Source organism: Colletotrichum jinshuiense, chromosome 6 (genome assembly GCF_051148585.1).
Source record: "Colletotrichum jinshuiense chromosome 6, complete sequence".
NCBI classification, from domain to species: Eukaryota; Fungi; Ascomycota; class Sordariomycetes; order Glomerellales; family Glomerellaceae; genus Colletotrichum; species Colletotrichum jinshuiense.
Genome location: NC_139313.1, coordinates 1,490,793 through 1,513,614, shown reverse-complemented (window position 1 = coordinate 1,513,614; position 22,822 = coordinate 1,490,793). Strand labels below are relative to the sequence as shown.

The 22,822-nt window shown below is 54.6% G+C and overlaps 4 protein-coding genes across 4 annotated transcripts; all 4 read left to right on the top strand.

Moving 5' to 3' along the window:
- Positions 1-1,072: 1,072 nt before the first annotated feature.
- EsH8_VI_000382 (galactosyl transferase GMA12/MNN10 family-domain-containing protein) lies at positions 1,073-2,149 on the top strand (the record flags this gene model as incomplete). Its single annotated transcript, XM_083271635.1, has 1 exon — positions 1,073-2,149. One exon carries the CDS (start codon positions 1,073-1,075, stop codon positions 2,147-2,149), a length of 1,077 nt encoding a protein of 358 aa, XP_083126809.1.
- A 1,913-nt stretch (positions 2,150-4,062) lies between these two features.
- Positions 4,063-5,699, top strand: EsH8_VI_000381 (galactokinase; the record flags this gene model as incomplete). The annotated part of the gene is made up of 2 exons (XM_083271634.1): positions 4,063-4,697; positions 4,754-5,699. The coding sequence occupies 2 exons, from the start codon at positions 4,063-4,065 to the stop codon at positions 5,697-5,699; spliced, it is 1,581 nt and encodes a 526-aa protein (XP_083126808.1).
- Positions 5,700-14,311: 8,612 nt separating this feature from the next.
- On the top strand, positions 14,312-16,113 carry EsH8_VI_000380 (uncharacterized protein; the record flags this gene model as incomplete). The annotated part of the gene is made up of 2 exons (XM_083271633.1): positions 14,312-14,471; positions 14,522-16,113. The coding sequence occupies 2 exons, from the start codon at positions 14,312-14,314 to the stop codon at positions 16,111-16,113; spliced, it is 1,752 nt and encodes a 583-aa protein (XP_083126807.1).
- Positions 16,114-20,145: 4,032 nt separating this feature from the next.
- EsH8_VI_000379 (uncharacterized protein) lies at positions 20,146-21,741 on the top strand (the record flags this gene model as incomplete). Its single annotated transcript, XM_083271632.1, has 1 exon — positions 20,146-21,741. One exon carries the CDS (start codon positions 20,146-20,148, stop codon positions 21,739-21,741), a length of 1,596 nt encoding a protein of 531 aa, XP_083126806.1.
- Between the last annotated feature and the right edge of the window lie 1,081 nt (positions 21,742-22,822).

Here is a 22,822-nt window from a genome sequence, read left to right as displayed (position 1 = left end):
CCCTGGAAATTCGTCGGTCTGTTGGTTTCAGAATCCATGGACCGTATTATGCGGGGCGTCCAGGCAATCGACTCAACCTGGCCAAGCCATGGAAATTTCTTTGCCTTTCATGTAAGTGAACCGGTTCACGAGATGACTTACAAGGATGAATCCAAGAGATAGACTATTGCTTTCTCACTTGGTGTAAGCACTGATCTGGGTTACTGAAAGTAGACAGGATATAAAACATAAAGTCAAGGGATTCATGATGGCATGAAGGGACTAGAATGTGGGAGCTGAGTTGAACAGATCACGCGTAGAAGTTGCACAAGGTTCTCGTTACAAACACAGCTATCCTACCCAAAACTACAGTCTAAATAATACACATAGGGCTTCCTACAATCCGTTCTGTAGACTAGATACTGCCGATGGTGATTGCCAGCCGAGCTCGTCGGACATTCGCATCTTGGCCCTAACCCTGTAAGTGACTCGTATTGCAAACATCATTACAGAGCCACGAAAACTGGACCCCGAATCGTGCCCAATAATCTTCCAATCACAACGATCGTTAGCTTTATCCCACTCGGCAGCTTCCCACACAGGACCGCGTCATTTCCTATCTCGGCCGTAGTTTACATTCTCGTGACATCTAGCAGCGCTTGAAATAAGTCAGTCGACAAGGGTATGGTACCAGCAGGCCTGAAGCAAACGCGGGATAGTACTAGTGCTACATCAAACCGATCATAAGGATCTTTCTCTAAAATTCCAACTAGCCCTATATCGGCACTAATAGTAGAGGGACTGTGTTTGTAATGTGGGCATCGTGACCCCTGAACGCTGACAGTGGCGCTGCTAGTCAAAAAACTCGTAAATCCCCAGAGTACGAACTAAAGTGAGTTATTAACAGATACGCAGTCTAAAAGACTGATATGGATCTCTTGTGGGAACCAACATAGCGCGGCCGAGGACATACGCGGTGAAGGGAGTCTTTGTAATATTATTCCTTTTTTAAATATGAAGGACCTCGAGCCTCATTTGCATTGCATACATCTGTAATGGAAGGCAAGGTTGAATCCTGTCTGTCTCATTCATCATGAATTGTCCAAAGCCTTTTACATTCTTGCTGTACCCCTTTGCTATCAAGCTTCTTGTGGCCCTAGCCATCGTCATTATTCTACTCCGGACGTCGTTCCTCTATCTTGAGCTAGACACAGCGGCACATATCGACCGCTCAGTTCCGGCTCACACCTCGATTAAGAAGGCAACCCAGTGCCTGCCGGAGCCCTCTCCCCGTTTCTACGAAAAGTTAGAATCTCTGCGCTCTTCATGCCAGCTAGGTCCGAACCATCATCAAAACCAGAGCCGCGTGATCACCGCAACGGCCCACTTTGGCAAGCTGGAAGCGCATTATCAAAAGGCACTACAGACACACATGCTCCACGCCGAGGTCCACGGCACAGGGCTCGAGGTCATGTGTACTCCGGTCATCGACGATCTCTGGAACAAGCCTGCATTCCTCCTGTCCCTCCTGGTGGGCGAAATGCTCAAGAGGCCAGGGGAGCGCGCCGAATGGATCTTCTGGGTCGACCGCGATACGGTCATCCTTGACCAATGCCGACCTGCATCCAGTTTTCTACCTCGTCGGCCCTCTGGCGCCGATAGCGGGAGCGCGGGTGAGCTCGCGGATAACGATTTACGGCTTTTGGTCACAAACGACTGGAACGGACTGAACAATGGCGTTTTCCTCCTCCGCGTGGGTCAATGGGCCGTTGAACTCTTTAGCGCAATAGTCGCATTCCGATACTACAGACCCGATACCAACCTTCCATTCACCGAGCAAAGCGCCATGGAGATTTTGATGAAAGAACCTAAGTTCAAAGGGGGGGTGCAGTTTGTCCCGCAGTATTGGTTCAACACCTACCCTAGCGGCAATGCAAGCGTTTTCTTAGAGAGAAACGACGAGCAAGGCTTGGCCGACTACCATGCGAGACGGGGAGACTTTTTGCTACATTTTGCGGGGTTGCCAGAAAAGGACAAGGCAATCAACAACTGGGTAGAGATGCTGGACGACATGCCGACTGTTTTTGAGGCGGGAAATGTACAGAGGAATGCTACACCGGAGATTGAAACGTTCTGGCGGGAACGGGGTACAGACAGAGACGTAAAATGAACCCTGGTCAGGGGGTAAGGCGGATAACAGCATGGTAGCCTGGTAGTTAAAAACAACGATAGATTAATACCTAATACAAAAGTTTGGAAGATACCCGAATTCTATGGTTCTCAATATTGCAGGCGTGCGTTGCCTGTAATGTTGCTTTAAGTCGCTCAAAAAGCCGACAAAAAATCAAAAGAATTGATTTCGCCCGGACTTGAACCGGAGACCTTCAGTGTGTTAGACTGACGTGATAACCAACTACACCACGAAACCATATCGAGAATGTACTCGTTGTTGAAAGTGGAGATTAGTTTGCCATACATACAGGGCTTCTACCAATCTCCAAGCCACATCGACAAGATCAATTCCGGGATGCACCACGCCTCTCATCAATCAGCGTCAAGTCAACCGCACCAATTTGACACATGATCCTGCATTCGTGATACTAATAATATGGTCACTGCTGAAAATGGTGATACTTAACTCCGTTATCAACCTAATACTTCACTATCATCAATTTTCGGCTTCTACTCCAATTCAGTCGCATCGTCCTCTTGAGGTGCCTCGTCTTCGTGCAGGAAGCTATTCAGGCCAGTGTCGAAAGACGAGCTGCGTTCTGCAACAAGAATAGGGGACAAAGGCAAATCGACTGCCCAGGTGGTGGCTGCAGATGCCACGCCCTGCTGGAGGGAGGGATGTCTCTCTCGTCTCGCCCCCGAGATCCCCGCGACAGGTTGCCAGAGACCCTGGAACCCGGTCATCCAGGGCAATCAGGCCGTGATAGCTTGCGGTCACCCCACCGATGCGACTTGGCGACTATCTTTGGCTGCGTTCTAGAATATGTGGTGTATTCTTTCCGTTATTTTGGAGTTAATTTCTTTTAATTTGGTCTTAATATGTCTCTCTGTTTTTATTATTTTTGCGAAATGTTCGCGGATAAAATAATCTTCTTTCGTGCGCGGTTCTGTTACCCAACTTGGTTACCGGGGAATCAGAGCTATTCCCAAGTCGCTTTCGCTAGCTCGGCGTCGCAACCGAGGCAGCTGTGCCATTGTCCGCCGGTTTTCCGACGGCGGCCCGCAATGGAATGGGTCCGCGGGCCAAGCTGGAGACCCCAGATGACCCAGGAATCAGCGCATAATGTCTGGTGTTTGCTGGTATGATTTTGCATCATCGTGGTGGTCTGCCCTAAGAGCCTAGGCGACCACGCGACATGGCGCTTGTCGAAAAGCAAAAAAGAGGAAGAAAAATCGACGAAACGGCTTCAAAGCGGTCCAATTGCCGCCCGAGGCGGTGTTTACTGCCCCGAAGCGTGACGAGATGCGTTGCAATTTTCTACGTTCGCTCTACATGGCTACCTGTAATCCTTCACCTGATGCATTGCGCGACTCTCTGCAAAAAGTGTGATTTAGCACCACTCAAGACTGTCACATCACATGCCGAGTTGTAAAAGACAATTCTTTCCATACACGGCTCATGATGGCCATCGCGCATAGTTCCATCTCCTGTGACCGTGAGACATTTCGGACAAGCTCTTCGGGGATTCTTCAGGCGAGGATCGTCAAACGAGGGGCAATTGCGGGGTAGCAACACCTGCCTTCAAAGCACCCGCACCAGCCAGGCGTGCCTGGACCAGCAACAGCGAGTACAGTAAGGAACAGGCACGCGCCAGGAAAAAACACCAAAGCTCCATCGCGGGGTTATTACGGCGCATCGTTGATGGCCCCCCAGTGTCGTTCCACCCCACCAAAGCAACCACCCCCAAAACGTCATAAGTAAACCCGCACTCTTCCAACCTCTTCTTGCGCCCCCTTTTTCTCATCTCTCCCTTCTTGTCCACCGGCTTGCTGTTGTTTTTTTCTTGTTTCTAGCATCAAGATACCCCCAACAAATCTCATCCTGTCCTCGAGCAAAGCAAGTTGCCCATCATGGTTGGCCCCGTCCCTACCGCATACTCCCTCGCCGACATCTACACTGAGGATGCGATCCCCATCCAGACGAAGCGCTGGTCCTCGCTCCTTTCGCAGTTCCAGTCGGAATACGGCCATGCCGCAACCGTTGTCGCCCGTTCCCCCGGCCGCGTGAACATCATTGGCGAGCACATTGACTACTCGCTCTACTCCGTCCTGCCCATGGCCATCACCGCCGACGCCATCCTCGCCTTCTCCGTCATTGACACCCCATCCGACTCCGAGACTTTCACTCTGCAGGTCGCAAACGCCCAGTCCGACAAGTACCCCTCCCGGACCTTTGAGGTCCCCATCGGCGAGGACGTGCCCATCGACTCCAAAATCCACGAGTGGTCCAACTACTTCAAGAGCGGCCTGCGCGGCGCGCTCGAGCTGCTGCGCCGCAAGCATGGCTCTGGCTTCAGGCCCAAGGGTATGAAGATTCTCATGGACGGCAACGTCCCGGTCGGCGGCGGCCTCAGCTCCAGTGCCGCCTTCGTGAGCGCTTCCGCGCTGGCTGTCATGCTTGCCAACGGCGAGCAGACGGTCGACACCACTGAGCTCACCGAGCTGGCCATTGTCAGTGAGCGCGCCGTCGGCGTCAACTCGGGCGGGTGAGTCTCCCCTTTCTCGTGCGCGGCTCCGGCCGAACTGACATATCCTCCCCCAGTATGGACCAGTCCGCCTCCGTCTTCTCCCAGCGCGGCTCCGCCCTCTTCGTCTCCTTCGTCCCCTCCCTCACCGCCCGCCCCGTCTTCTTCCCAACCACCAACCCAGAGCTCTCCTTCCTCATCGCCCAGTCCTTCGTCACCTCCAACAAGCAGGTCACCGGCCCCATCCACTACAACCTCCGCGTCGTCGAGTGCAGTATGGCCGGCGCCTACCTCAATGCCGCCCTCAACCCCTCCGGCACCAAGCTTCCCAAGGACGCCTCCCCGCTGGGAATCTCCCTCCACGGCTTCCACGACGCTTACTTTGCCAACAACAAGCAGCCCCAGTCCGCCGACGCCTCCGCCGAGGAGGCCGCCGAGGCGCAGCTCCGCGTCCTCATCGACGTCACCAAGAAGACCCTCACCAACCCCGAGGGCTACACCCGCGAAGAGATCGCCGAGGTGCTGGGCGTCTCCACGGCCGAGCTCGAGGATATCTTCATGTCCAAGCTCTCCGTGCGCGCCGAGCGCTTCAAGCTGCAGCAGCGCGCCCTGCATGTCTTCGAGGAGGCCCTGCGCGTCCTGCAGTTCATGAAGGTGCTGGAGAAGGAGGCCCCGACCGACACCGCCGACACGAGCGCCTACAACAAGCGCCTCGGCAATCTTCTCAACGCGACGCAGGACTCGTGCCGCGACCTGTACGAGTGCAGCGCCCCCGAGATCGACGAGCTGTGCCGCATCGCCCTCGAGAACGGCTCCTACGGTAGCCGGCTGACCGGCGCCGGGTGGGGAGGATGCACCGTCCACATGGTGCCCGCCGACAGGGTAGCCGCCGTCAAGGAGGCGTGGGAGCGCGAGTACTACTCCAAGCGCGAGCTCACCGATGAGCAGAAGGAGGGTGCCGTCGTGGTGAGCCGGCCAGGCAGTGGAAGCGCGTCATACCTGCTCAAGGACGGTGGTTTGTAAATGATGCATAGCCCCGAAATCCTAATTTTGAGGATAGGGGCTTTTTGTGGAGGTGCATGTCTTGATATTTAGCCAGTTGAGGATACTTGGAAGAGAAGCGATTCGCCGTATAAATAAGAACCCTTCCCACCACCTTTTCCCACGTATTGCGGTAGCCCAGAGCAAGTCGCGCTGATGGGAACCATAATCCGCCGAGTGCAAGACGCGCGCAGGCTTTTACACGAACTTTGGCATCAGTACGAAACTGCAAGTCAGCGCAGAACGTAACCCCAGGGCAACCTTCTGCTTGTGTCTCATCACACTCTGGCCATTTCAACTGCACGCCATGCTGTGAAGGCCAATAGTTCCTCTGGATTGCGGAGAAACCCGGAAGCTGGACTCTCAACAAAGAAATGGGATTTCGCAGTGGGTTGGGTAGTTAGTATACCACAGTGCATAGTTATCGTCTCCAAGATCACGAGGGATCATCGAACAAAATGTACATCTTGGTGGGCCTTGAGGTCTCGGGCGTTGACTTCATTGCCCGACTGCTCATCGGATCCCACTTGTGTCTTCCATTGGTAGGCCATGCAGTTGCGAACGGGGCTGAACCAAGGAGTTTCAGTCCATCACGAACCTTTGACCCTTCTGTGGCTTTACGAGGCTGAACGACGGGCGAAGTCCTGTGGCAACATTGCCCGAAGCTGTCGGGGCACTATGGAATAGACACCCAGCGTGGTCAAGATGGCCATGCCCACGAATGCGGGTAAGCCCCCATTGTGATTCAAAAATATACAAGTACACATACATCATCTTCTCAATGACCTGAATCCAATATTGCCCGCCACCTTCGACCTGGGGGTCATCAAGACCAACCCAATGTCTCCCGAGTACCTCGAATGAGATTTATACGAGACCAGGGGGATATCGAAGATGCTAGAAATCCAATTTACAGGGAAACGAGGAATGTATACCGGTTTCTGTTTCTCAGAAGGGTGTTCGCATCGAGGAAGGAATACGGAGGGCACTCCGTCTTCAGCCAAACACCACGCTTCGTCAAGAGCCTGGCTTTCAACATACCTCGGCCGCAATCCAATCTACAGCATGACTGCCGGAAAACGCGTCTAGACGACACTACTACGTGTTGGGGAGGGTTCTCCCTATCAATTAATGAGGCCATGCTTCGTCTCTTCACCGATGGCTAGGCTCTGTGGCTTATAAAATGCTGCCGGCCCCTTTACTCAGAGACGCCAAGATGACAAAGAGTTCGAGTTGGACGGAACATGCAAGACCCGTTGATCGTTTCATTTCCTTTCCGACCTCAGCTGCCAAGGGGGCCGCATACATGATACTCCCGCGGCCGGCAGATCGCCGAGAATCTAAGCGAACAGCAGATATGCGGCATCTGGCACCGTCACCAGAAAGGAAGGTGAACCGGTAACATGGCCGAGGAGGGAGGAGAGAGTCCCGCCCGTTGTCTGGTGCCAAGCCTGGTGGAAAGTGAATTGTGATTCTGATAACAATCGGATTGCACTCGGGCCTTTCAAAACTGTCACGCCCAGAGGTTCTGGAAGTCCCCAAACGAAAACCTTGTTTTCGTGCCGGATCATGTTGGCCACGGCCATGAGTCGAGCCCCTAGGGGCGGGTTTAGTCTCAAAGAGCACCACCTATACCCCTCGTGTCAGGAAACCAAGAAGACGGACAGCAGATAGGATGGTCCAGAGAGCTTTACACTGGTAAGTGTTCCAGGTCAATGGCTTGGAAGTACGGAGCACACCCGGTAAAAACGATAGGCCCTTCCCTCCGCGGATGATTCCCCGAGGAAGACCTGCTTCGACGATAAGCAGTAAAGGACACGGAGAGCCGGTAACCTACACTTGAACGCGTTGGGTCTTTGGGCTTGGATTGGGGCCCAGGAAGTGTTTCAGAGTCGAGAACTTGCGGCGATGAGCCTATCAGATTATTCTCGGTACTGGCTCCGAGATCCAAACCACGCCTATCCTTTGCCGTCCAACACCCGGGCCACCTGCTTTCGGCATATACCGATGCTGAGTTTTGTCGAGCCATTGTCGGAGTCAACACCGAGTATCTGGTGTAAATGCCGACAAAGCTTACGCTGATGTATGGATGGCATGCGGCAGACGCCTAAGCGCTAATGCTCAAGGCCGGTGCCGACGGCAACAAGATTCGGACCTGCCGTCGGACTTTGCCCGAGGTCAATCGGCCAGGGCGAACAACGCTGGCCTCGATTGTTTCATTCTCGCACCTTCCCGACGGCAATACTACATTGACTTCGACTCCAATGGGTTTGCACGACTCTAAACTGTCTGTAGTTTGAACGAAGACAGAGTCATGCCAAATTCCAAATAATACGACCTATGCATCACATCACCATGGCCGAATGCGAGGTCTCGAAGCTTAGTGGACTGGGACGGCGAAAGGTGAATAAGCTTGATGCAGCCTGCACAAAAGCCCCGGAGTCATCGGCTGGGCCCGAGTGAGTATTGCTGGTATTTCCTAGAGCAAATGCACATGCTGACGTGTGAGACTGATGCGGCTGAGCCGGAGGCGCGTTCAGCCGCTCCCATTGATAGCACGAACCACCTGCATAGCAGATGGTAGAGCTTGGACATGGGGAGCTGCGCGATGGCCGCGATGATATCAAAGCTCGCCTTTCCTCTTGTCAAGATGTCGAGTCATCAACTGAGACAGTAGGCCTACAGTCGGGAACTTTTGCACTCGTGAATACTGACCGCCATCGTAATTGAAAAATGTCGTCTCCGATCAACGACATGTGCGAGCTTTTTTGTCATTCACATGTGTCGTGCACCAGAGGACGCCGACGGTGCTATCGGGCGGGCCCCACTCGGCCGGCCAATGGTGGATCCGCATGTCCGCTCTAGTCCTAGACGGGCTGAACTGCCGCGAGAAAAGAATGTGTAATTGCTCAGTGTAAGACAAGAGGAGACGATGGCAGGCGACGCGATATCAACGCGGGCAGAGAAGAAAGCGTGGGTGATGTCGCGCAATTGCTGCTGGAACGGACGCCTGGCCGCATTCCGTTTCTTTCGTTCGAGAACGAATCCAGGAGCTAGTCGGAAGCGGGAGTGCTGATGCGTCGACTGGCTCGCCAAGGAAAAGGAAAAATAAAATAAGAGGCAGGCTTGCAAGGCTGATCAAATCAAAAGCTGATGGAAGCTGATGGCGGTGTTCTCGAAGCATTCATTCATGGGCGAAGCTAGGCAGTGCTATCGGTCACAGCGGAGGCTGGGCAGTCAAGGAGAGTGAATCTCGACAGTGATTCGCCGGTGATGGTTATCAACGAACGTGAAGGGGGCCACGAACTGCAGGGTGTTTGCTGCACCCCCTGCCGGAGCCCAATGTTCCCACGAGTCCTGTGATGTGGCCGGGAGGTGAGAGAGGTGGTTGAGTTGATTAGTCTGCAGCAGGCGTGAAACAAAAGTGCTGATCTTGCCGTTTAGCTAATGGAGGTGTTCTAAAGAAACGGAGGAAGACAAGGTCAAGGAAGGATGACCATGGAGACGAGTATGCACGGGTGGTAAGCGGTCCGTCTAGTGTATCCGTAGTGGGTGTGAAGAAAGGATCAATCACCTCACCTGTCCATCGGTGGTGTAGTGGTGTACCTAGTGGTGTAGTGTACCGAGTAAGTAAGGTAGTGCAGTGCAGGTTTGGAGCGGGAATTTTCATGTTTGTCGTGGGAACAAATGGCTGGGAAGGGCTGTCCTTATTACCCAAGGCTGCATCCGTTTCGCAAGTGCAGCATTTCCTGGGGGTATCGTTGAAGCAGAGATGAAGGCCAGAGATTTGAGTTTGGAGCAGAGAGGCAGTGCTTGTCGCTAATGTCAATTGGGTAGGTGAGGTGAAGTGGGAGTGAGATGGGGGTGGATAGTGGAGAGGATACGTACCCTTGCTCCTCCTCCCCCTTCACGTCAAATGTCGCTGCCTTACCTCAGCAGAAGTTATTCATGCACTACGGAAGGTCACGTGGTGTACTTTAAGTGGTTGCTTGCTTTTTACCGGAGCAAAATTGGGGGGCAAAGCCGATGGCAGACTCACCTGCAACTGACACCAGCGGCACGGATCAACCAAACACCAAAGCAGGTGACTTGACGCAACAGCAGGCACACTACGTGCGTGTACCTTGTGTAACTTGCTCAAATTCCGTCTTAGTCTTGAAGCGCGTGGAATGCAGAGCCCTGTGAACGGTGGCTGAAGATGCCACTGAGCCGGGAACTTACATGCTATACGCCATGTAGTACAGATGCACAGGTCAACGGAAATGGCAACGGCAATGGCAGTTGGCAGTGGCAGTGGCAGTTGAGCCGGCACAAGAGCTCCTACTTGGTCAGCGTCATGACATCTGCCGTATCTGGTGCACTTGTCCTGAGAAGCAAACAAACAAAGTCGGTCGAGGGAACCGGCCAAAAAAGGGCTCCGGGCAGTGCATTCCATTCGATGGATGGATGCTGTGGACCTATGAGTACATACACAGTACGGAGTAGTGTACACGCATTGTAAGTATAGTGGTGTAGTAGGTGTCGGTGGATGAGTACCGCTAAGTACACACAGCCATATACATAGGCGAAAGTGACATGAGAGAGAAAGAGAAAGAGAAAGAGGTGGGCGGCGCATGGTTCCTTCCTTGCTTCGCGACTGCCAGGTTCCCCCCACGCTTTCCCCAATAATTCCCTCCACTCATCAAGCTTCCCTTCAGCCCATTTCCGTGACACAACATGGAGGCAAAACAGCATCCCATCGGCTGCCCTCACCAATTCGTTTTTGGTCGTCTACTGCCGACGTCTCCAGAACGGGATTGCATGTCGGGAGAAGCAATCTTTTCCAACATGGCATCACGCAAGCGATGGGATAAGCAGACGCAGCGACCAATGCGGCCAATGTCGCCAGCCAGCCGCCCAGCCCTCTCTGCATCTACACTACCTCGACGCTGGCGCTGATCTTGGACGCGAATGGCTGACCGCCCTGTTCCTCTTTCTCGCTCCCCTTCACGTGTCCGTCCTCCAGCCAGCCAGCCAACCAGCCAGGCAGTGAAGACAAAATACTCGCCCACAGACATCACTGGCCGCCCTCTGGCTGGGCTATCCCACTCAGACCAGCCCTGCAAACCGCCAGGGGCTCTGCACCAATGACCCCGGTCTGATTGGGGCTGCCCACGGTCCCTGCTCCTGTCGCCGTCCTTGTCCTAATCCTAATCCCAATCCCACCCCGGCGAAGCGGGCCATATCTCGTCGATACCGGCTTCCAGACCCGAGGGTTACCTCCTCGATCTTGTCCTCCATGGCGTCAGGGACGGCGGACGCTGCATGCCATGGCCTCCGTCGAACCTACGTAGAGCCCTGCAGAAGCCATGGCTGCGCGGCTTTCGACCCAGGTTTGATATCACATCTTGACCGGGGCTGCGACAGGATGGACCTGAATGAATGCCATTGTCCGTTCTTGCCCCTGGGCGGATGGAACGAACCGACGATGAGGAGGGGGGGTGGGTGGCCACGTCCAAGGGTCCCTCGCATCTCTCCTGCATCGAGCACCTCTACCACCACCACCTCTCCCACCCTTGGACGACGACGGCCCCAGCCTGTCGCACCCTCTCATGGCCGACTTTGCTTGGGGCACAGCGCAGCTTGCTGCCCTGCGACTGGTCTGCCTTGTCCCAAACGGGTAGCGGCCCTACTTCTGTTTCCTTTTGCCTTTATCTCTGGGCCATCCTCGGACGGCTAGCGGTGGCGTCGCCCACTACTATGGTGGTATGGGTAAGTTTTTTACCCCCCTTATGTACCGATCCACATACCAATCCATCCACGTAATATGGCTGACATAATCAGCCAGCATAATCAGCCCATACAGCTGCCTAGTATCTAGTGTGTAGGCCGTCAGCCTTGATCACTGCCTCGCAACGGTCTCGCATTGAAGCCAGTAAGTCATACAGGAAGTAGTCTGGTAGAGCCTCCCACGCCTCCTTAACCCACGGCCGCAGCTGGTTGTATGTAGGCTTCTCAATACAGCCGTACTTATCCTCAATATAATCCTTCATCCAGTTCCAACACATCTCAATTGGATTAAGGTCAGGTGAATAAGGCGGCCAAGGGATGACTTGTACGCCCCTCTCGTTAAGATCCTCTAGAGTGCCTGTAGCTGAATGACTTGGAGCGCCATCTTGCATAAGGATGAGGCTATCTCCAAATTGGCTGCGACATAGCTGAATCCAACCGTGGATGATAGGGATAGTACGCTGTTGGTAAGTCTCAGCGGTTATATAGCCCCATTCCTTCTCCCAGAAGATTCCAGGCCCCTTCCGGCCACCCGAGAAGCAGCCCCAAAACATCCAACCCTGCTTGCGTTGATGCTTCTCGATAATACAAGTTGGGTCCCATTCTTCTCCCTGGCGACGAGTGATGTACTGCTTCCGATGGTGTCCGCCTGTTATCCACGTCTCGTCCGTCCAGAGAATCGATCTCCACTGCTCGGTTGTCCAGCTTACATGCTCTTGAGCCCAGGTGAGACGTCTCAATCGATTTACCTCGGAGATTGGTGGTTTCTTGCGTGCGACTCGTCGGTTGAAGCCTAAGCGACGGAGGGTTGAGCGGATTGCGTATACTCCAAAAGTAGCATTAAACAGTAGGTTGGAAAGCTCAAGAAAGGTAGCCTGACGGCCTTGCTTAGAGGAAGTGACGTACTCAACAAGCTCAGCTTCTTGTTGGGTAGTAAGCTCTCGTGGGCGACCTGAACGAGGCTTTACAGTAGCTGATTCAGCTCGTACAGCATGCTTAACCTGCCCAACTGTATAGCCTGTCTGCTTAGCTATTTCAGTTGGGCCAAGATGGGCGTCTTCATACAGCGTACGTATTCGTATACGGTCGAGCTCTGTCAGGTGCTTTGTATGGATATTCTTTGGTCGACGCTCCATAGTGGGTGGTGGTGGGTGGTGGTGATAATAGGTAGGATAAGTTGGTGAGGGGAAATGGTAAGTTGGGCACAGATGTACTGCAATGTGGGCTAGGCCAAAATCAGTATGGTGGGCGCATTGCTGCAGCCCACATGTACTTGACAGGGGTAAAAAACTTTGGCCCGGTACCATAGTAAACTTGTCTCGTTATCGCATGTGCCCATGCTACCAAGACATCGAAAACTCGCCGGGCTTCCCGCCTGGGATGCCCTCGGATTGGTCTTTCCTTCTTCCAGCCTATTGACTGGGTGCGATTCCATCGTTACCACCCCCCGGTTCCCCTACCTATTTGTCCACTGCAGAGAGGACGGGGACCAGGATCTCGCTGATACAGACAACGGACATTCCACCTTTGTCTCTGGGCCCGAGGAAGCGTGCGTCGGGAGAACCACGGACGGCTTGGGCGTGGGATAACAAGAGAATAGTAATCAATCAGGCACTGCTTGCTGTCCAGGATGAGCACTGATGCTTCTTTCACATTGGCGCAGCACATCCCAATCCAAGACCGTCTGAACCCAGGCAGGCCAGACAGACAGACAGTCAGGGGAGGACAGCCTAGATAGACGGGCCGAGACAGTGAGATTCAAGAGTGCACACGCTGGATTTCCCCTCAGTCAATTGCACATCAGCTCGTTTTCCTTCCCTCCGAGACTTTCCTCTCTTTCCATTCCTCCTTCGCACTCCCACATCCCCCCAGCGTCTCTCAGCCTGCGCCCACAGGGCGATCGATGCCAGCAAAGGCGACGACCCCAAACACGACCGACCGATAAGGGATACTGGAGGAATCCCGAACTCCCGAAATCCTGCACTGCAACCGTCAGATAGACACGGCGCCGACATAAACCCAACGGCTGCCTTGCCGTTTCTCCCCTCATCGTCCCGTCCGATTTACCGGGTCAACAGTGTACAGAGAGCCGCCCGTTTTGCCGCCAACAACATCAGTCACGCCGGTGTTTGGAGGACACGGACAAATACGCCATCTCATCGCCTTGCGCGCATTTCATACGCCTTACGCACATTCATACGCCTTACGCCCGGCTCTCCTTTTCCTTGCTCCTTCGCGCAAGGCTCAATACCAGTAGTTCTGGCTCCCACGCACGCCAGCCAGCACTAACAAAGATTCTGTGGCTGATCACGTCAACTTGGATGCAGGTCCAGGAGACAAGCACCACAGGCCACTTTCCTGCGCTCTGCCGGTAGAGAGCGTGACAGAGAGAGCGAAAAAGAGAGGAGACATACCCTGCTCTGTTCCTCCAGCCCACGCCAGCCTGGCCTTCCTTGTCTGTTAGATCCGTCCCATCGCTGCCACCAATACCTGGGTGCACCGTTTCCCTCCCCTTATCGACCCGACCCTGTGCACTTTCATACCCTTTGCCCTTCGTTCCCACGTTGCGTCCAGCGCTAGACCCCAGGCACCCCGGCCGCCTGGAAAACCTGCACTCCACCTCCCACACTCTTCCCCCGTCCTGGCCGCGATACACTCCTTTTTCCTCGTCTTCATCCTCCAACACATACCATCATAAAATCCCTCACGACTGGTTCGCCAATCGCTCAATCATCTGCTCTCGGGCTCGAAACCAGCTCAGATTCTTTTGGTGGCTTTCCCCAGCATTTCGACGACTTTAACAAAGTGTACGCATAACCGGGGCCATGTCCGCAAATGCTTGGCCTGGGGCCGATAGCTCCTCCCAGCAGTCTGCGCAACTGTCGCAGAAGGACATTGTTCTTGACCGGCAAATGATCAAACATCTCCTCGGCAGATATGGACAAGATGAACTGAGCCGACTTATCCAAGAGACTACAGGTCCCCGTAAGTGCTTTATTTCATTTGGTTGCTACTTTTGACGTTGACTGGTTAAGCTGCAGATTCCGACGGTGCGTCAATTGTGTCGTCGGCGCAGTCGTCAATCATATCAGAGGACCCATCCAGCGTATGGGACACACAGAGTATTAGGACCTTCTCCGACACGTCTTCCATCACCGGGAGCATCATTTCAAACGTTTCTCGAGGCACGTCGAAAATCTTGGGCAGACGGAGCCAAAGTAGTAGCGCAGCCGCCGCTGCCCAGGCCCAAGCTGCGCAACAGGCGGCACAGACCCAGCAAGAAGAGCAAGAGTCGTGGAATGGTCTCGACGTCCCTACGCAAACCAACACAACACCCGACGCCGCGTCAAGTACAACAAGTGCATCCAAGCAAAAAGGAGCCTTCATGTGCGGCTTCTGCAAGGAGGAGGACATTGTTAAGACGTGCACGAGGAAAAACGACTTGAAGCGCCACATCGAGGACTTTCATAATGTCAATGCTCAGTGGTTCTGCCGCCACCGTGGTTGTCAAATGGTGTTCGACTGGCAGGGCGCGTACAAGACTCACCTGAAGCAGGCCCACGGCGGCTCAAGGATGTCATTAGACGAGGCCAAGGTCAACCTCTGCCCGCAAGTGGTATTTGCCTGCGGCTTCGACAACTGCCTGCAAGTGTTCGAAGCGCAAGGCGATTCGAACGCCAGCTCCACGTTCAAAGAGTATGTCAGCCACGTAGTCAAGCACTTCGATGAGGGTTCCAACAGCGGCGAGTGGTCGTACTCGGCAAGGATACGCAACCTCCTACGACAAGTCCAGGTGCAATCGGCTTGGAACGAGTCCATGTGGAACGAAGCATCGCGGGCGTCTTTGCAATGGAGCCCACAGACGTCTGGAATTTTGAGGAAGAGACTGGAATGCCGACACATTGGCGACGTCAAGCTGTTGGTGCAGTACGCCCTTGTACTCGGGTCTGACGCCGGTAGTGTTGGAAAGTTCCGCGAGGACTTTGTCACTCCCGTGGTCGACACTTGCACTATGCACATGCCCGGGCACAGGTCACGGCAACAGAGCATCGCCCCCCCGGAGCCAGCCGACCCTTTCTCCTTCAAGATATCACGCGGGGCAAATCCTGCTCTTGCCGCCTACATGGCATCTCAACGAAGAGTCTACGTGCCGAAGCAGCAACGAGTTGTACGACCGCCACAGCTCCACCATGCGCACCAGCAAGTACCCCAGCAAGTACCGGCATCGAACCCGATGGGCAGCCACTCCCGGCTATCCCACTCGTCCCACTCGTCCCACTCTAGCCATCACAGCCATCCGCAGGCTCACCACAACGGCCATACACAGAACAACCTCGGTCATTTCTTTCAAACGTTGCCCGAGTCGCCAATGTACGGACCGAACCCCAACGCCCATCCTTTTGGATCCACCAGCAGCGCAATGCACCACAACGGCATCATTGCAGACGATATGCAGAGTTTAAGGAGTATGGCGGGAGGCTCGCCCGATTCACCGGACGTGGAGATGCAGGACCCGGGGATGATGGCGGATTTCTCTTCGCAATATGCACCGCACGCACCAAACCTCACGAGCCCGTCGATCTCTGGTCACGCAGACGGATTCTTCCCGCCGGGACAGGCCTACTGAGCAGAGACAGCGAGACTTCGCGTTCACTCCTAGAACCAATCGGCCTGGGCAGGGGGAGTGGGCTCGATGCACGACACGGGCGATTAGCGGCGAGCAAACCGACCGACTCATGTACCAACACTGTATGACCACGCCAAACATCAGCTTCATCTCGCGCAAGAGATGCTTTTCCTTTTTCCGATTTTGCTTTCTCCTTCACAATTTTTTTCTTCGTTTTTTTCTGGGCGTTTCTAGCAAGACTATATACCCAACACGGTCTATCGCCACGTTTCATTTTTCCCAGTATCTTACAGCCTTGGACGACACATGAAGGGACGAAAAGAGGAGGACTCTGTATATTACGGCTCGATTGTGGGTTAGAACCATCCAGGGCGGGCTCTTTCATGAGCGAGTAGGCGCATAGAAAATGCGGTTGGGCTCTTTTCAGAGAGACGGGACGAAGCAGGGCTGAGGCAAGGGCGCATGCAGGACGGTAGAGACGGGTAAGGAGGGCAGGCAGGACCGGGATTATCAACGGAAGCTAACAGGTGACGCGCAACGTGTCTGCCATATATAGTATGCGTTACACTTACAGACGAAACTGTTGAAATTGGAGGTGTTTTCCCCAATATCACAGACATGCTTCATTACATGATGACACGAGCGCTTTTGAGATGATTGGCGCAGCAAAATAGTGAGCCGATTGCGCTCGTTGATTTCCGTGCCCAATGCATATGCCGCGCGTTCAGAGCCGCCAACTGAGTCAACGATGCAGTCGTGGTCCCGGAAGATGGACGGGCAGCGCAACTCAAAATTGCTTGTCAAGTGAGGGTCGAGTCATGCACGAAGGTCGCATAGGAGGAATGGGCTCCCCTGGCAGCAGCAGTGCGGGATCAGCCTCTGCGACGGCAGTCACACCACGTGGCACCCCTTGGCCCTGGGTGCAGGCTGGATGGAGTGTGATGGAGGATCGTAAGCGAGATTCTGCCGTTCTGCCATCGGGAACCGGATCGAAGGGGATCTACGACAAGTTTACTCACCTCTCGACGATGCATATGAAGGGACCGGGGGGTTGCCTTTGAGTGAGTGAGAAACTACGCCCCCCCTTTCTCCCTTTCGCCGCACGCACGCATAACACGGCCCTGGCCTCATCTTTCGCAACAGTGTCGAGAAACACGTTCATCCTCCTTCCTCTCCGTGGACGGACAGATGGAAAGCCTAAGCCTTGCCATTGGCGGGGTTGGTTCGAGTTTTCGAGGTGCCTGTGTAAGGGGGAGAAAGGGTGCATTTTCCAGTTCTCAGCATGTTTTCGTCGATCTCCCTTAGTCGGCTACACCCGCTCGTTGGGACAGGGGAGGTTCACGCATCGGGTTCGCCTCTCGGAGAGAGAAGGAGAGAGAGTTTTCATTTGTTAGTGTGCGGCGTATGTGTGTGCGTGAGAGAGAGAGGGGGGGGGAAGAGAGAGAGGGAGGGAGAGAAAAAGAGAGTGTTTGTGTGTAAGTTTCAAACCAGCCCCTCCCCTACCTCATTTGTTCATCCGTTAAGGCATCGCCGGGAGGGGTTTGTTCCCGAGTGGAGCAAAATACGTGAAAGACCTCCTTTCTCTCGCCGTGCGACGGATGGCGGACCGGGGAGATTCTCTGCCCGTGGGACGATCAGGAAAACGGGGCTAGCGGCGGCCAGTGCGGGGGAGGGGGGATGGGGCTGGGGTTTAGCGGATAGCGGATTTTTCTTTCTTTTACTTTTTACTTTACCCTTTTTTTTTCTTCCCCCTTTTCGTTTTTGAGTGGAGCACGTTGGCGTCTCCGGCTCCTGATTCCTGGGATGCCGCGGAGACGGACCCCTGGGGAACAGGAGAACTCCCCCAAGGTTTTTTTGAGGGTGCGCGGGTTCGGGTTCGCCTCGAGTCAAGTCGAGTCGAGTTGAGTCGAGCTGAGCCGAGTCGGGTTCGTCCTGGTGGGATTGATTGGGAAGGGCAAGGGGAGGGGTTTAGCATACACCGCGGACGGGCGACTGGGTGGTCAGGATATGGAAACTGGGGACCACTTGGAAAGGACGACGGGTGTCATGGCGAGGGCCGTGAGCAATGGCGGATGGGTGCTGCCAAGCCAAAGCAAAGTTTTCGTTTTAAGGCGGCAGGTGTGTTGCAGTCGGGCGGATGAGAGGTGCCTGCCGGATGAGGTTCTGATCCAATAAGATGCGCGTTAGCAGTTTGTTACTAGGGAAGGGAAGGGATGGGATGGGATAGGATGGGACGGGGTGGGCCATATTTTTCCACTTCCCTCACCGCACTCGCCGGCTTACCGATAGCCATGCACGGCACGAGTCTTTTCGATACCCATGTCGTGATGCCCCGTCTTACGGGCTCTTTGAGATGATCAATCTCGTCTCGGTCATGAAGAGACTCTCCGCATTTGGGAGGGAGGCGGGGGCACCTCTTACATGGCCAAATGCCATCCGCCATGGCATTCATGGCAGGCCGTTGACGCGAGTGGCATCAACAGTCGAGGCAAGGATGGCAATGAAACCTTCAGTGGCCGTTGCCCTCTCAAACACACCGTCGCCGGCCGCGCGTGCTCCCGAGGGCACTCTAGTCGCGCTCGAGTTGAGCCAGAACGCGACAACACGTCTACAAGAGCCGAACAATGCAATTGGCCTCCAGGCGTGTTCCCGCGCACTCGACAAAGGAACATGGGGTTTTCGCATCGTCGAGGGACAAAGCAAGAAACGAAGGAGAAAGGGCCAGCAAAGAAAGGCCAACGACTGAACTACTACCCTTTCTGCCTCTCGACTCGGCTCCGGGCGACGCGAGCCGTGGTCCAACTCACATGACCAGGGCCACCACATTGACGCGGCACCGACACGACAACGGGGGGGCATGCGACCCTTGGCCCAACGTCGTCATTCGACCACCACCCCCTGCCGCCCTGCCATGCAGATCCTTTGTTCTAGCGCTATTCTAGAAGCTCACTAAAGTTCTTGGCGTTGCTTTCTAGCTGACGGGGGCAGGCCCCCGTGACACAGCCCCGCTAAGCTGGCTGTCTCTGCGCCTGTCATCCGGACATGACGACGAGAGGAATTCTGTCTAGTTCCTTCGAAAATGGCCGCCCCTGGCACCAAAGGAGGGGAGGAGAAGGGGGATTGGGCCACCCATGCTCCATTCACATTCCGCCCACACCGGTTGGTCGATGGACCGTCACGCTTGCGTGGATGGTTTCTCTGCTCCTCTGGCCTGACTCTATTGTCGGCCCATCCACTTGTGAAAAGATTCGCGAGGGGGTTTGGCAAAGTTCGCTCCCTGGCAACCGGCCTAGTTGTCGACAAATGTCTCTTCTTCGCCTTTCCGGGATGGAAATCTGTACGACGCGGGCGGTTATGCCACGGTGGTTCGCAAAAGAAAAGTGACACTGCCAAATAGTGTCTGTGACATTTCGGAATCAGAATCAAATGTCGTGAACTGAATGAACCTGGGTTGTGTCCACAACCAGCCTCTGCAGGCAATGAGAAGAGAAAGAGAGAGACAGGCAGCTTCGCCGTTGCCTAACAGCGGCCTCGGGACTGAGCACTGCGCCCGCGCTAATGCGAAAGAGGTGTCACAACACACACACAACCAGAATCTCCAGCGTCGACGGGCTAGTCGCCACATGCCAACGCCGTCGCCCGCGCCGTCGCAGCGTCGTTCGTTGGCGCCTTTCCCAGCCGGCTGCCATGCGCTACAGGACCCCTTTGACGTTATTTCTCGGCTGCAGGTACAAAAATGTCGAATCGCCGCCCTTTGGTGGGCTGGACTTGGCGTTTTCTACTGTTATTCGACTCCACTGCCCATCTGTCCCTTCTTGTGACTCTCCATTCACTACATAACTACTGTCTTTTCCCTCCCCCTTTCTCTCTTTGAGCCCGTCTTCAATCTCGTATCCATTGTTTGTCCGCGCTCACGTTCTTTAAAGTCTATCACAGGCTACCCACGAGTCTACATCGTGCAGTATCACACCCCGCGCTCTATGGGATTATAGACACGATACATCAGTCACTCGACGCGACTGGGCCACAAAAATGTTTCCAAATCAATGCCCGCCGGCCATGGCACCGGAAGATATCCGGACCCTCCGCGACCTTGCCGGACGGTACGGCTCCGGCAGCTTGGGCCAGACTCTCCGAAACATGAGCGGCAACTACACGTCTCTCCGGCCGCCTCCTCAGCACCACATGAACACAACCATTCGAAACTCTGCCCTTTCTACATCCACATTCGGCAGCAACAACAGCGCGCCCTCACTTACAAGCTCCGGCCCCTGGAGCAGCTCTAACGCCTCTCTCGGCGACTCCGACGCTGGCTCGTTGGCTGGGAGCTGCTATAGCCCGCACCAGAGCATCTGGACCGATGCCAACGATATGCCTTTTCTCATCTCGCCATCGCCCTCTCTAGCTGGCTCAGAATGGCAAGATCGTCACATTAGCGAACACCTCTCTTCTTCCATTTATGAAAAGAGAGCCACCGCCATGACCAAGTCGTCATCCGTTGCGGGCCGCAAGCCTATCGAGTGCCCCTTGTGCGCCGTTCACGACGTGTATGTCGGGTTCGGGAGGAAGAGCGACTTCAAGAAACACCTCCAGAACTTTCACAACACCGACTGCATCTGGGTGTGCCCTCGGAGAAGTTGCCGCATGGTTTTTGACTTTGAAAAGGCGTACATCACCCACTGCAAGGTCGACCACCACAACCCGAATCCCCCGACGGACCGGGTCAAGGTGGAGCTCTGTCCCCAGGTCGTGTTCGCCTGCGGCTTCACCGGCTGCAAGGAAGTATTTGAGGCGACAGACGACACGAGCGCTCCGTCGGTCGTCGAGATGTATTTTGACCACCTGGCCAACCACTTCGACAAGAGGAGAGAATCGTCCAATTGGACTTACTACCATCAGATTCAAAACCTGCTGCGCCAACGCTCTCTGAAAAGTGAATGGAAACACACCCTCTGGGACAAGGCCGCGCGAAGCCAGCTCCGCTGGCAGCCTCGCTCCTCCGCCGACCTCAAGAAGCTGCTCGAGTGCCGCCACCTGGCTGATGTCCCCAAGATCCTCCACGCCGCGTGGACCTTGGGCCAGACCTCCTTCTCGTCCCCCGAGCACCCGGCCCCAGAATTCCCGGGCGAGGCCACTCGGCCAGTCCGAAGCCAGTGTGCGCTGTCAGCCAACGGCCACAGCGAGGTCCACATCGCCCAAAAACAATCCGCCGTGCATCCTGTTTACTCTTTCCGCCGCGGTTTCACTCCGCCGCACTCCATTCCCGAGGAGCCAGACTCCGCTGCGTATCCCCACCCTGGCACTCGCCTCGTCGTGCCCGATGTAGACGCCTGGTCTACCGACCTCGTTCTCGGCCCCGCCGAGGATAAGGAGCTCTTCAACCCAACGATATACTCGGGCGGGTGCAACCCAATCACCCCCTGGATTCCCACACAGAGCCTTGGCAACCTCACCCTGCAGACGCCAACGCGAAACCATAAACGGGAGAGCGCCGAGCCGTTGCTTCAAGTGCCCAAGCCGTCGAAGCGCCCCCGGCTGTGGGGCATGAAGAGCCTCGAGAACCTGCGCATCAAGCGCCGCCGATCGCCCATCATTGGAGAGAAGGCGCTTCAGTCTACTTGGATCTAAAGAGGTCCCCTTTCATCCCGTGGCGAATATTATGCCGCCCCGGCGCTTTTCATTGTCCATATAACCATATAACCCCCCTATCCCCCGCATTTCTATGTATTACATAATGGTTAATGATCCGGCATGACGGTGGCGCTGGCGTAGACCTTTTTCTTTGTCTTTGATCTACCTGATCCCTTCCCTTTGTCATCATTTTTTTCCCTGTGCCTTTTTTCTTTCTTCTCCGTACACTATAGACTACTACACATGATACCCGGATATAAATAGAGGGACAACGGGGTGGTCGTGACTTTGTCCGAACCAGCAAACTCCGCGGATGCAGATGATGACTTGCAACGAAACGACTTTTAGGGGGATGGGCGCACGAGGAGTGGGAGGGGAGAGGCGGTTAAGGGGCGGGGGAAATACCACATAGACACTGATACAGACATTGCGAATCGGAGTTTCTTTTTACTGCTTCATGAAAATTGCTTGCTCCCTCCCACGAGACGCCCACCCCGACTTGTATAACTCTGCTGAAACGAGGAGTAGTACTGCATTTGGTGAAAACAAACATGTGTGTGAGTGAGAGAGTTGAGTGTGTTTGAGTGTGTTGGTGTGTTTTTTACCCGCCTTCCAATCATTTCGCTGGGAATGCATGCCGCCCGTCCCTTACCCGCGACATGTTGAGCATGCGCCGGACCGCAATGTCTAAGACAACAACAAAAACAACAAAAAAGAAAAGGAAAAAAGTATGGACCGTCGGCAAAAGCCAAAGACACGTTTGCGTAGCCGAAGGAAAAAAGGAAGGGAGGGGGTAACGGAAAAAAAAGAAACAAAAAACAGAGAGGAGCAAGCAGCCAGCATAATCGAACCTCTCTGTCCCCGTCCTCGATGTACAACGAGGAAAGCGAGACATCCTCCCCTCCATCCCGCTCCCGCTTCTCCCCAAGAATCAGAGCAATATAATGGATTAGTCATAGTAATAGTATATTTTATACTAGGAAAAAGAAGAAAAAGAGATGATGCGTGTATTTGCTGACGGAATTTGAGCCCGACCTGGGCTGGTTGGATGATAGTAAACCTATTCCTCCTGGTCTCT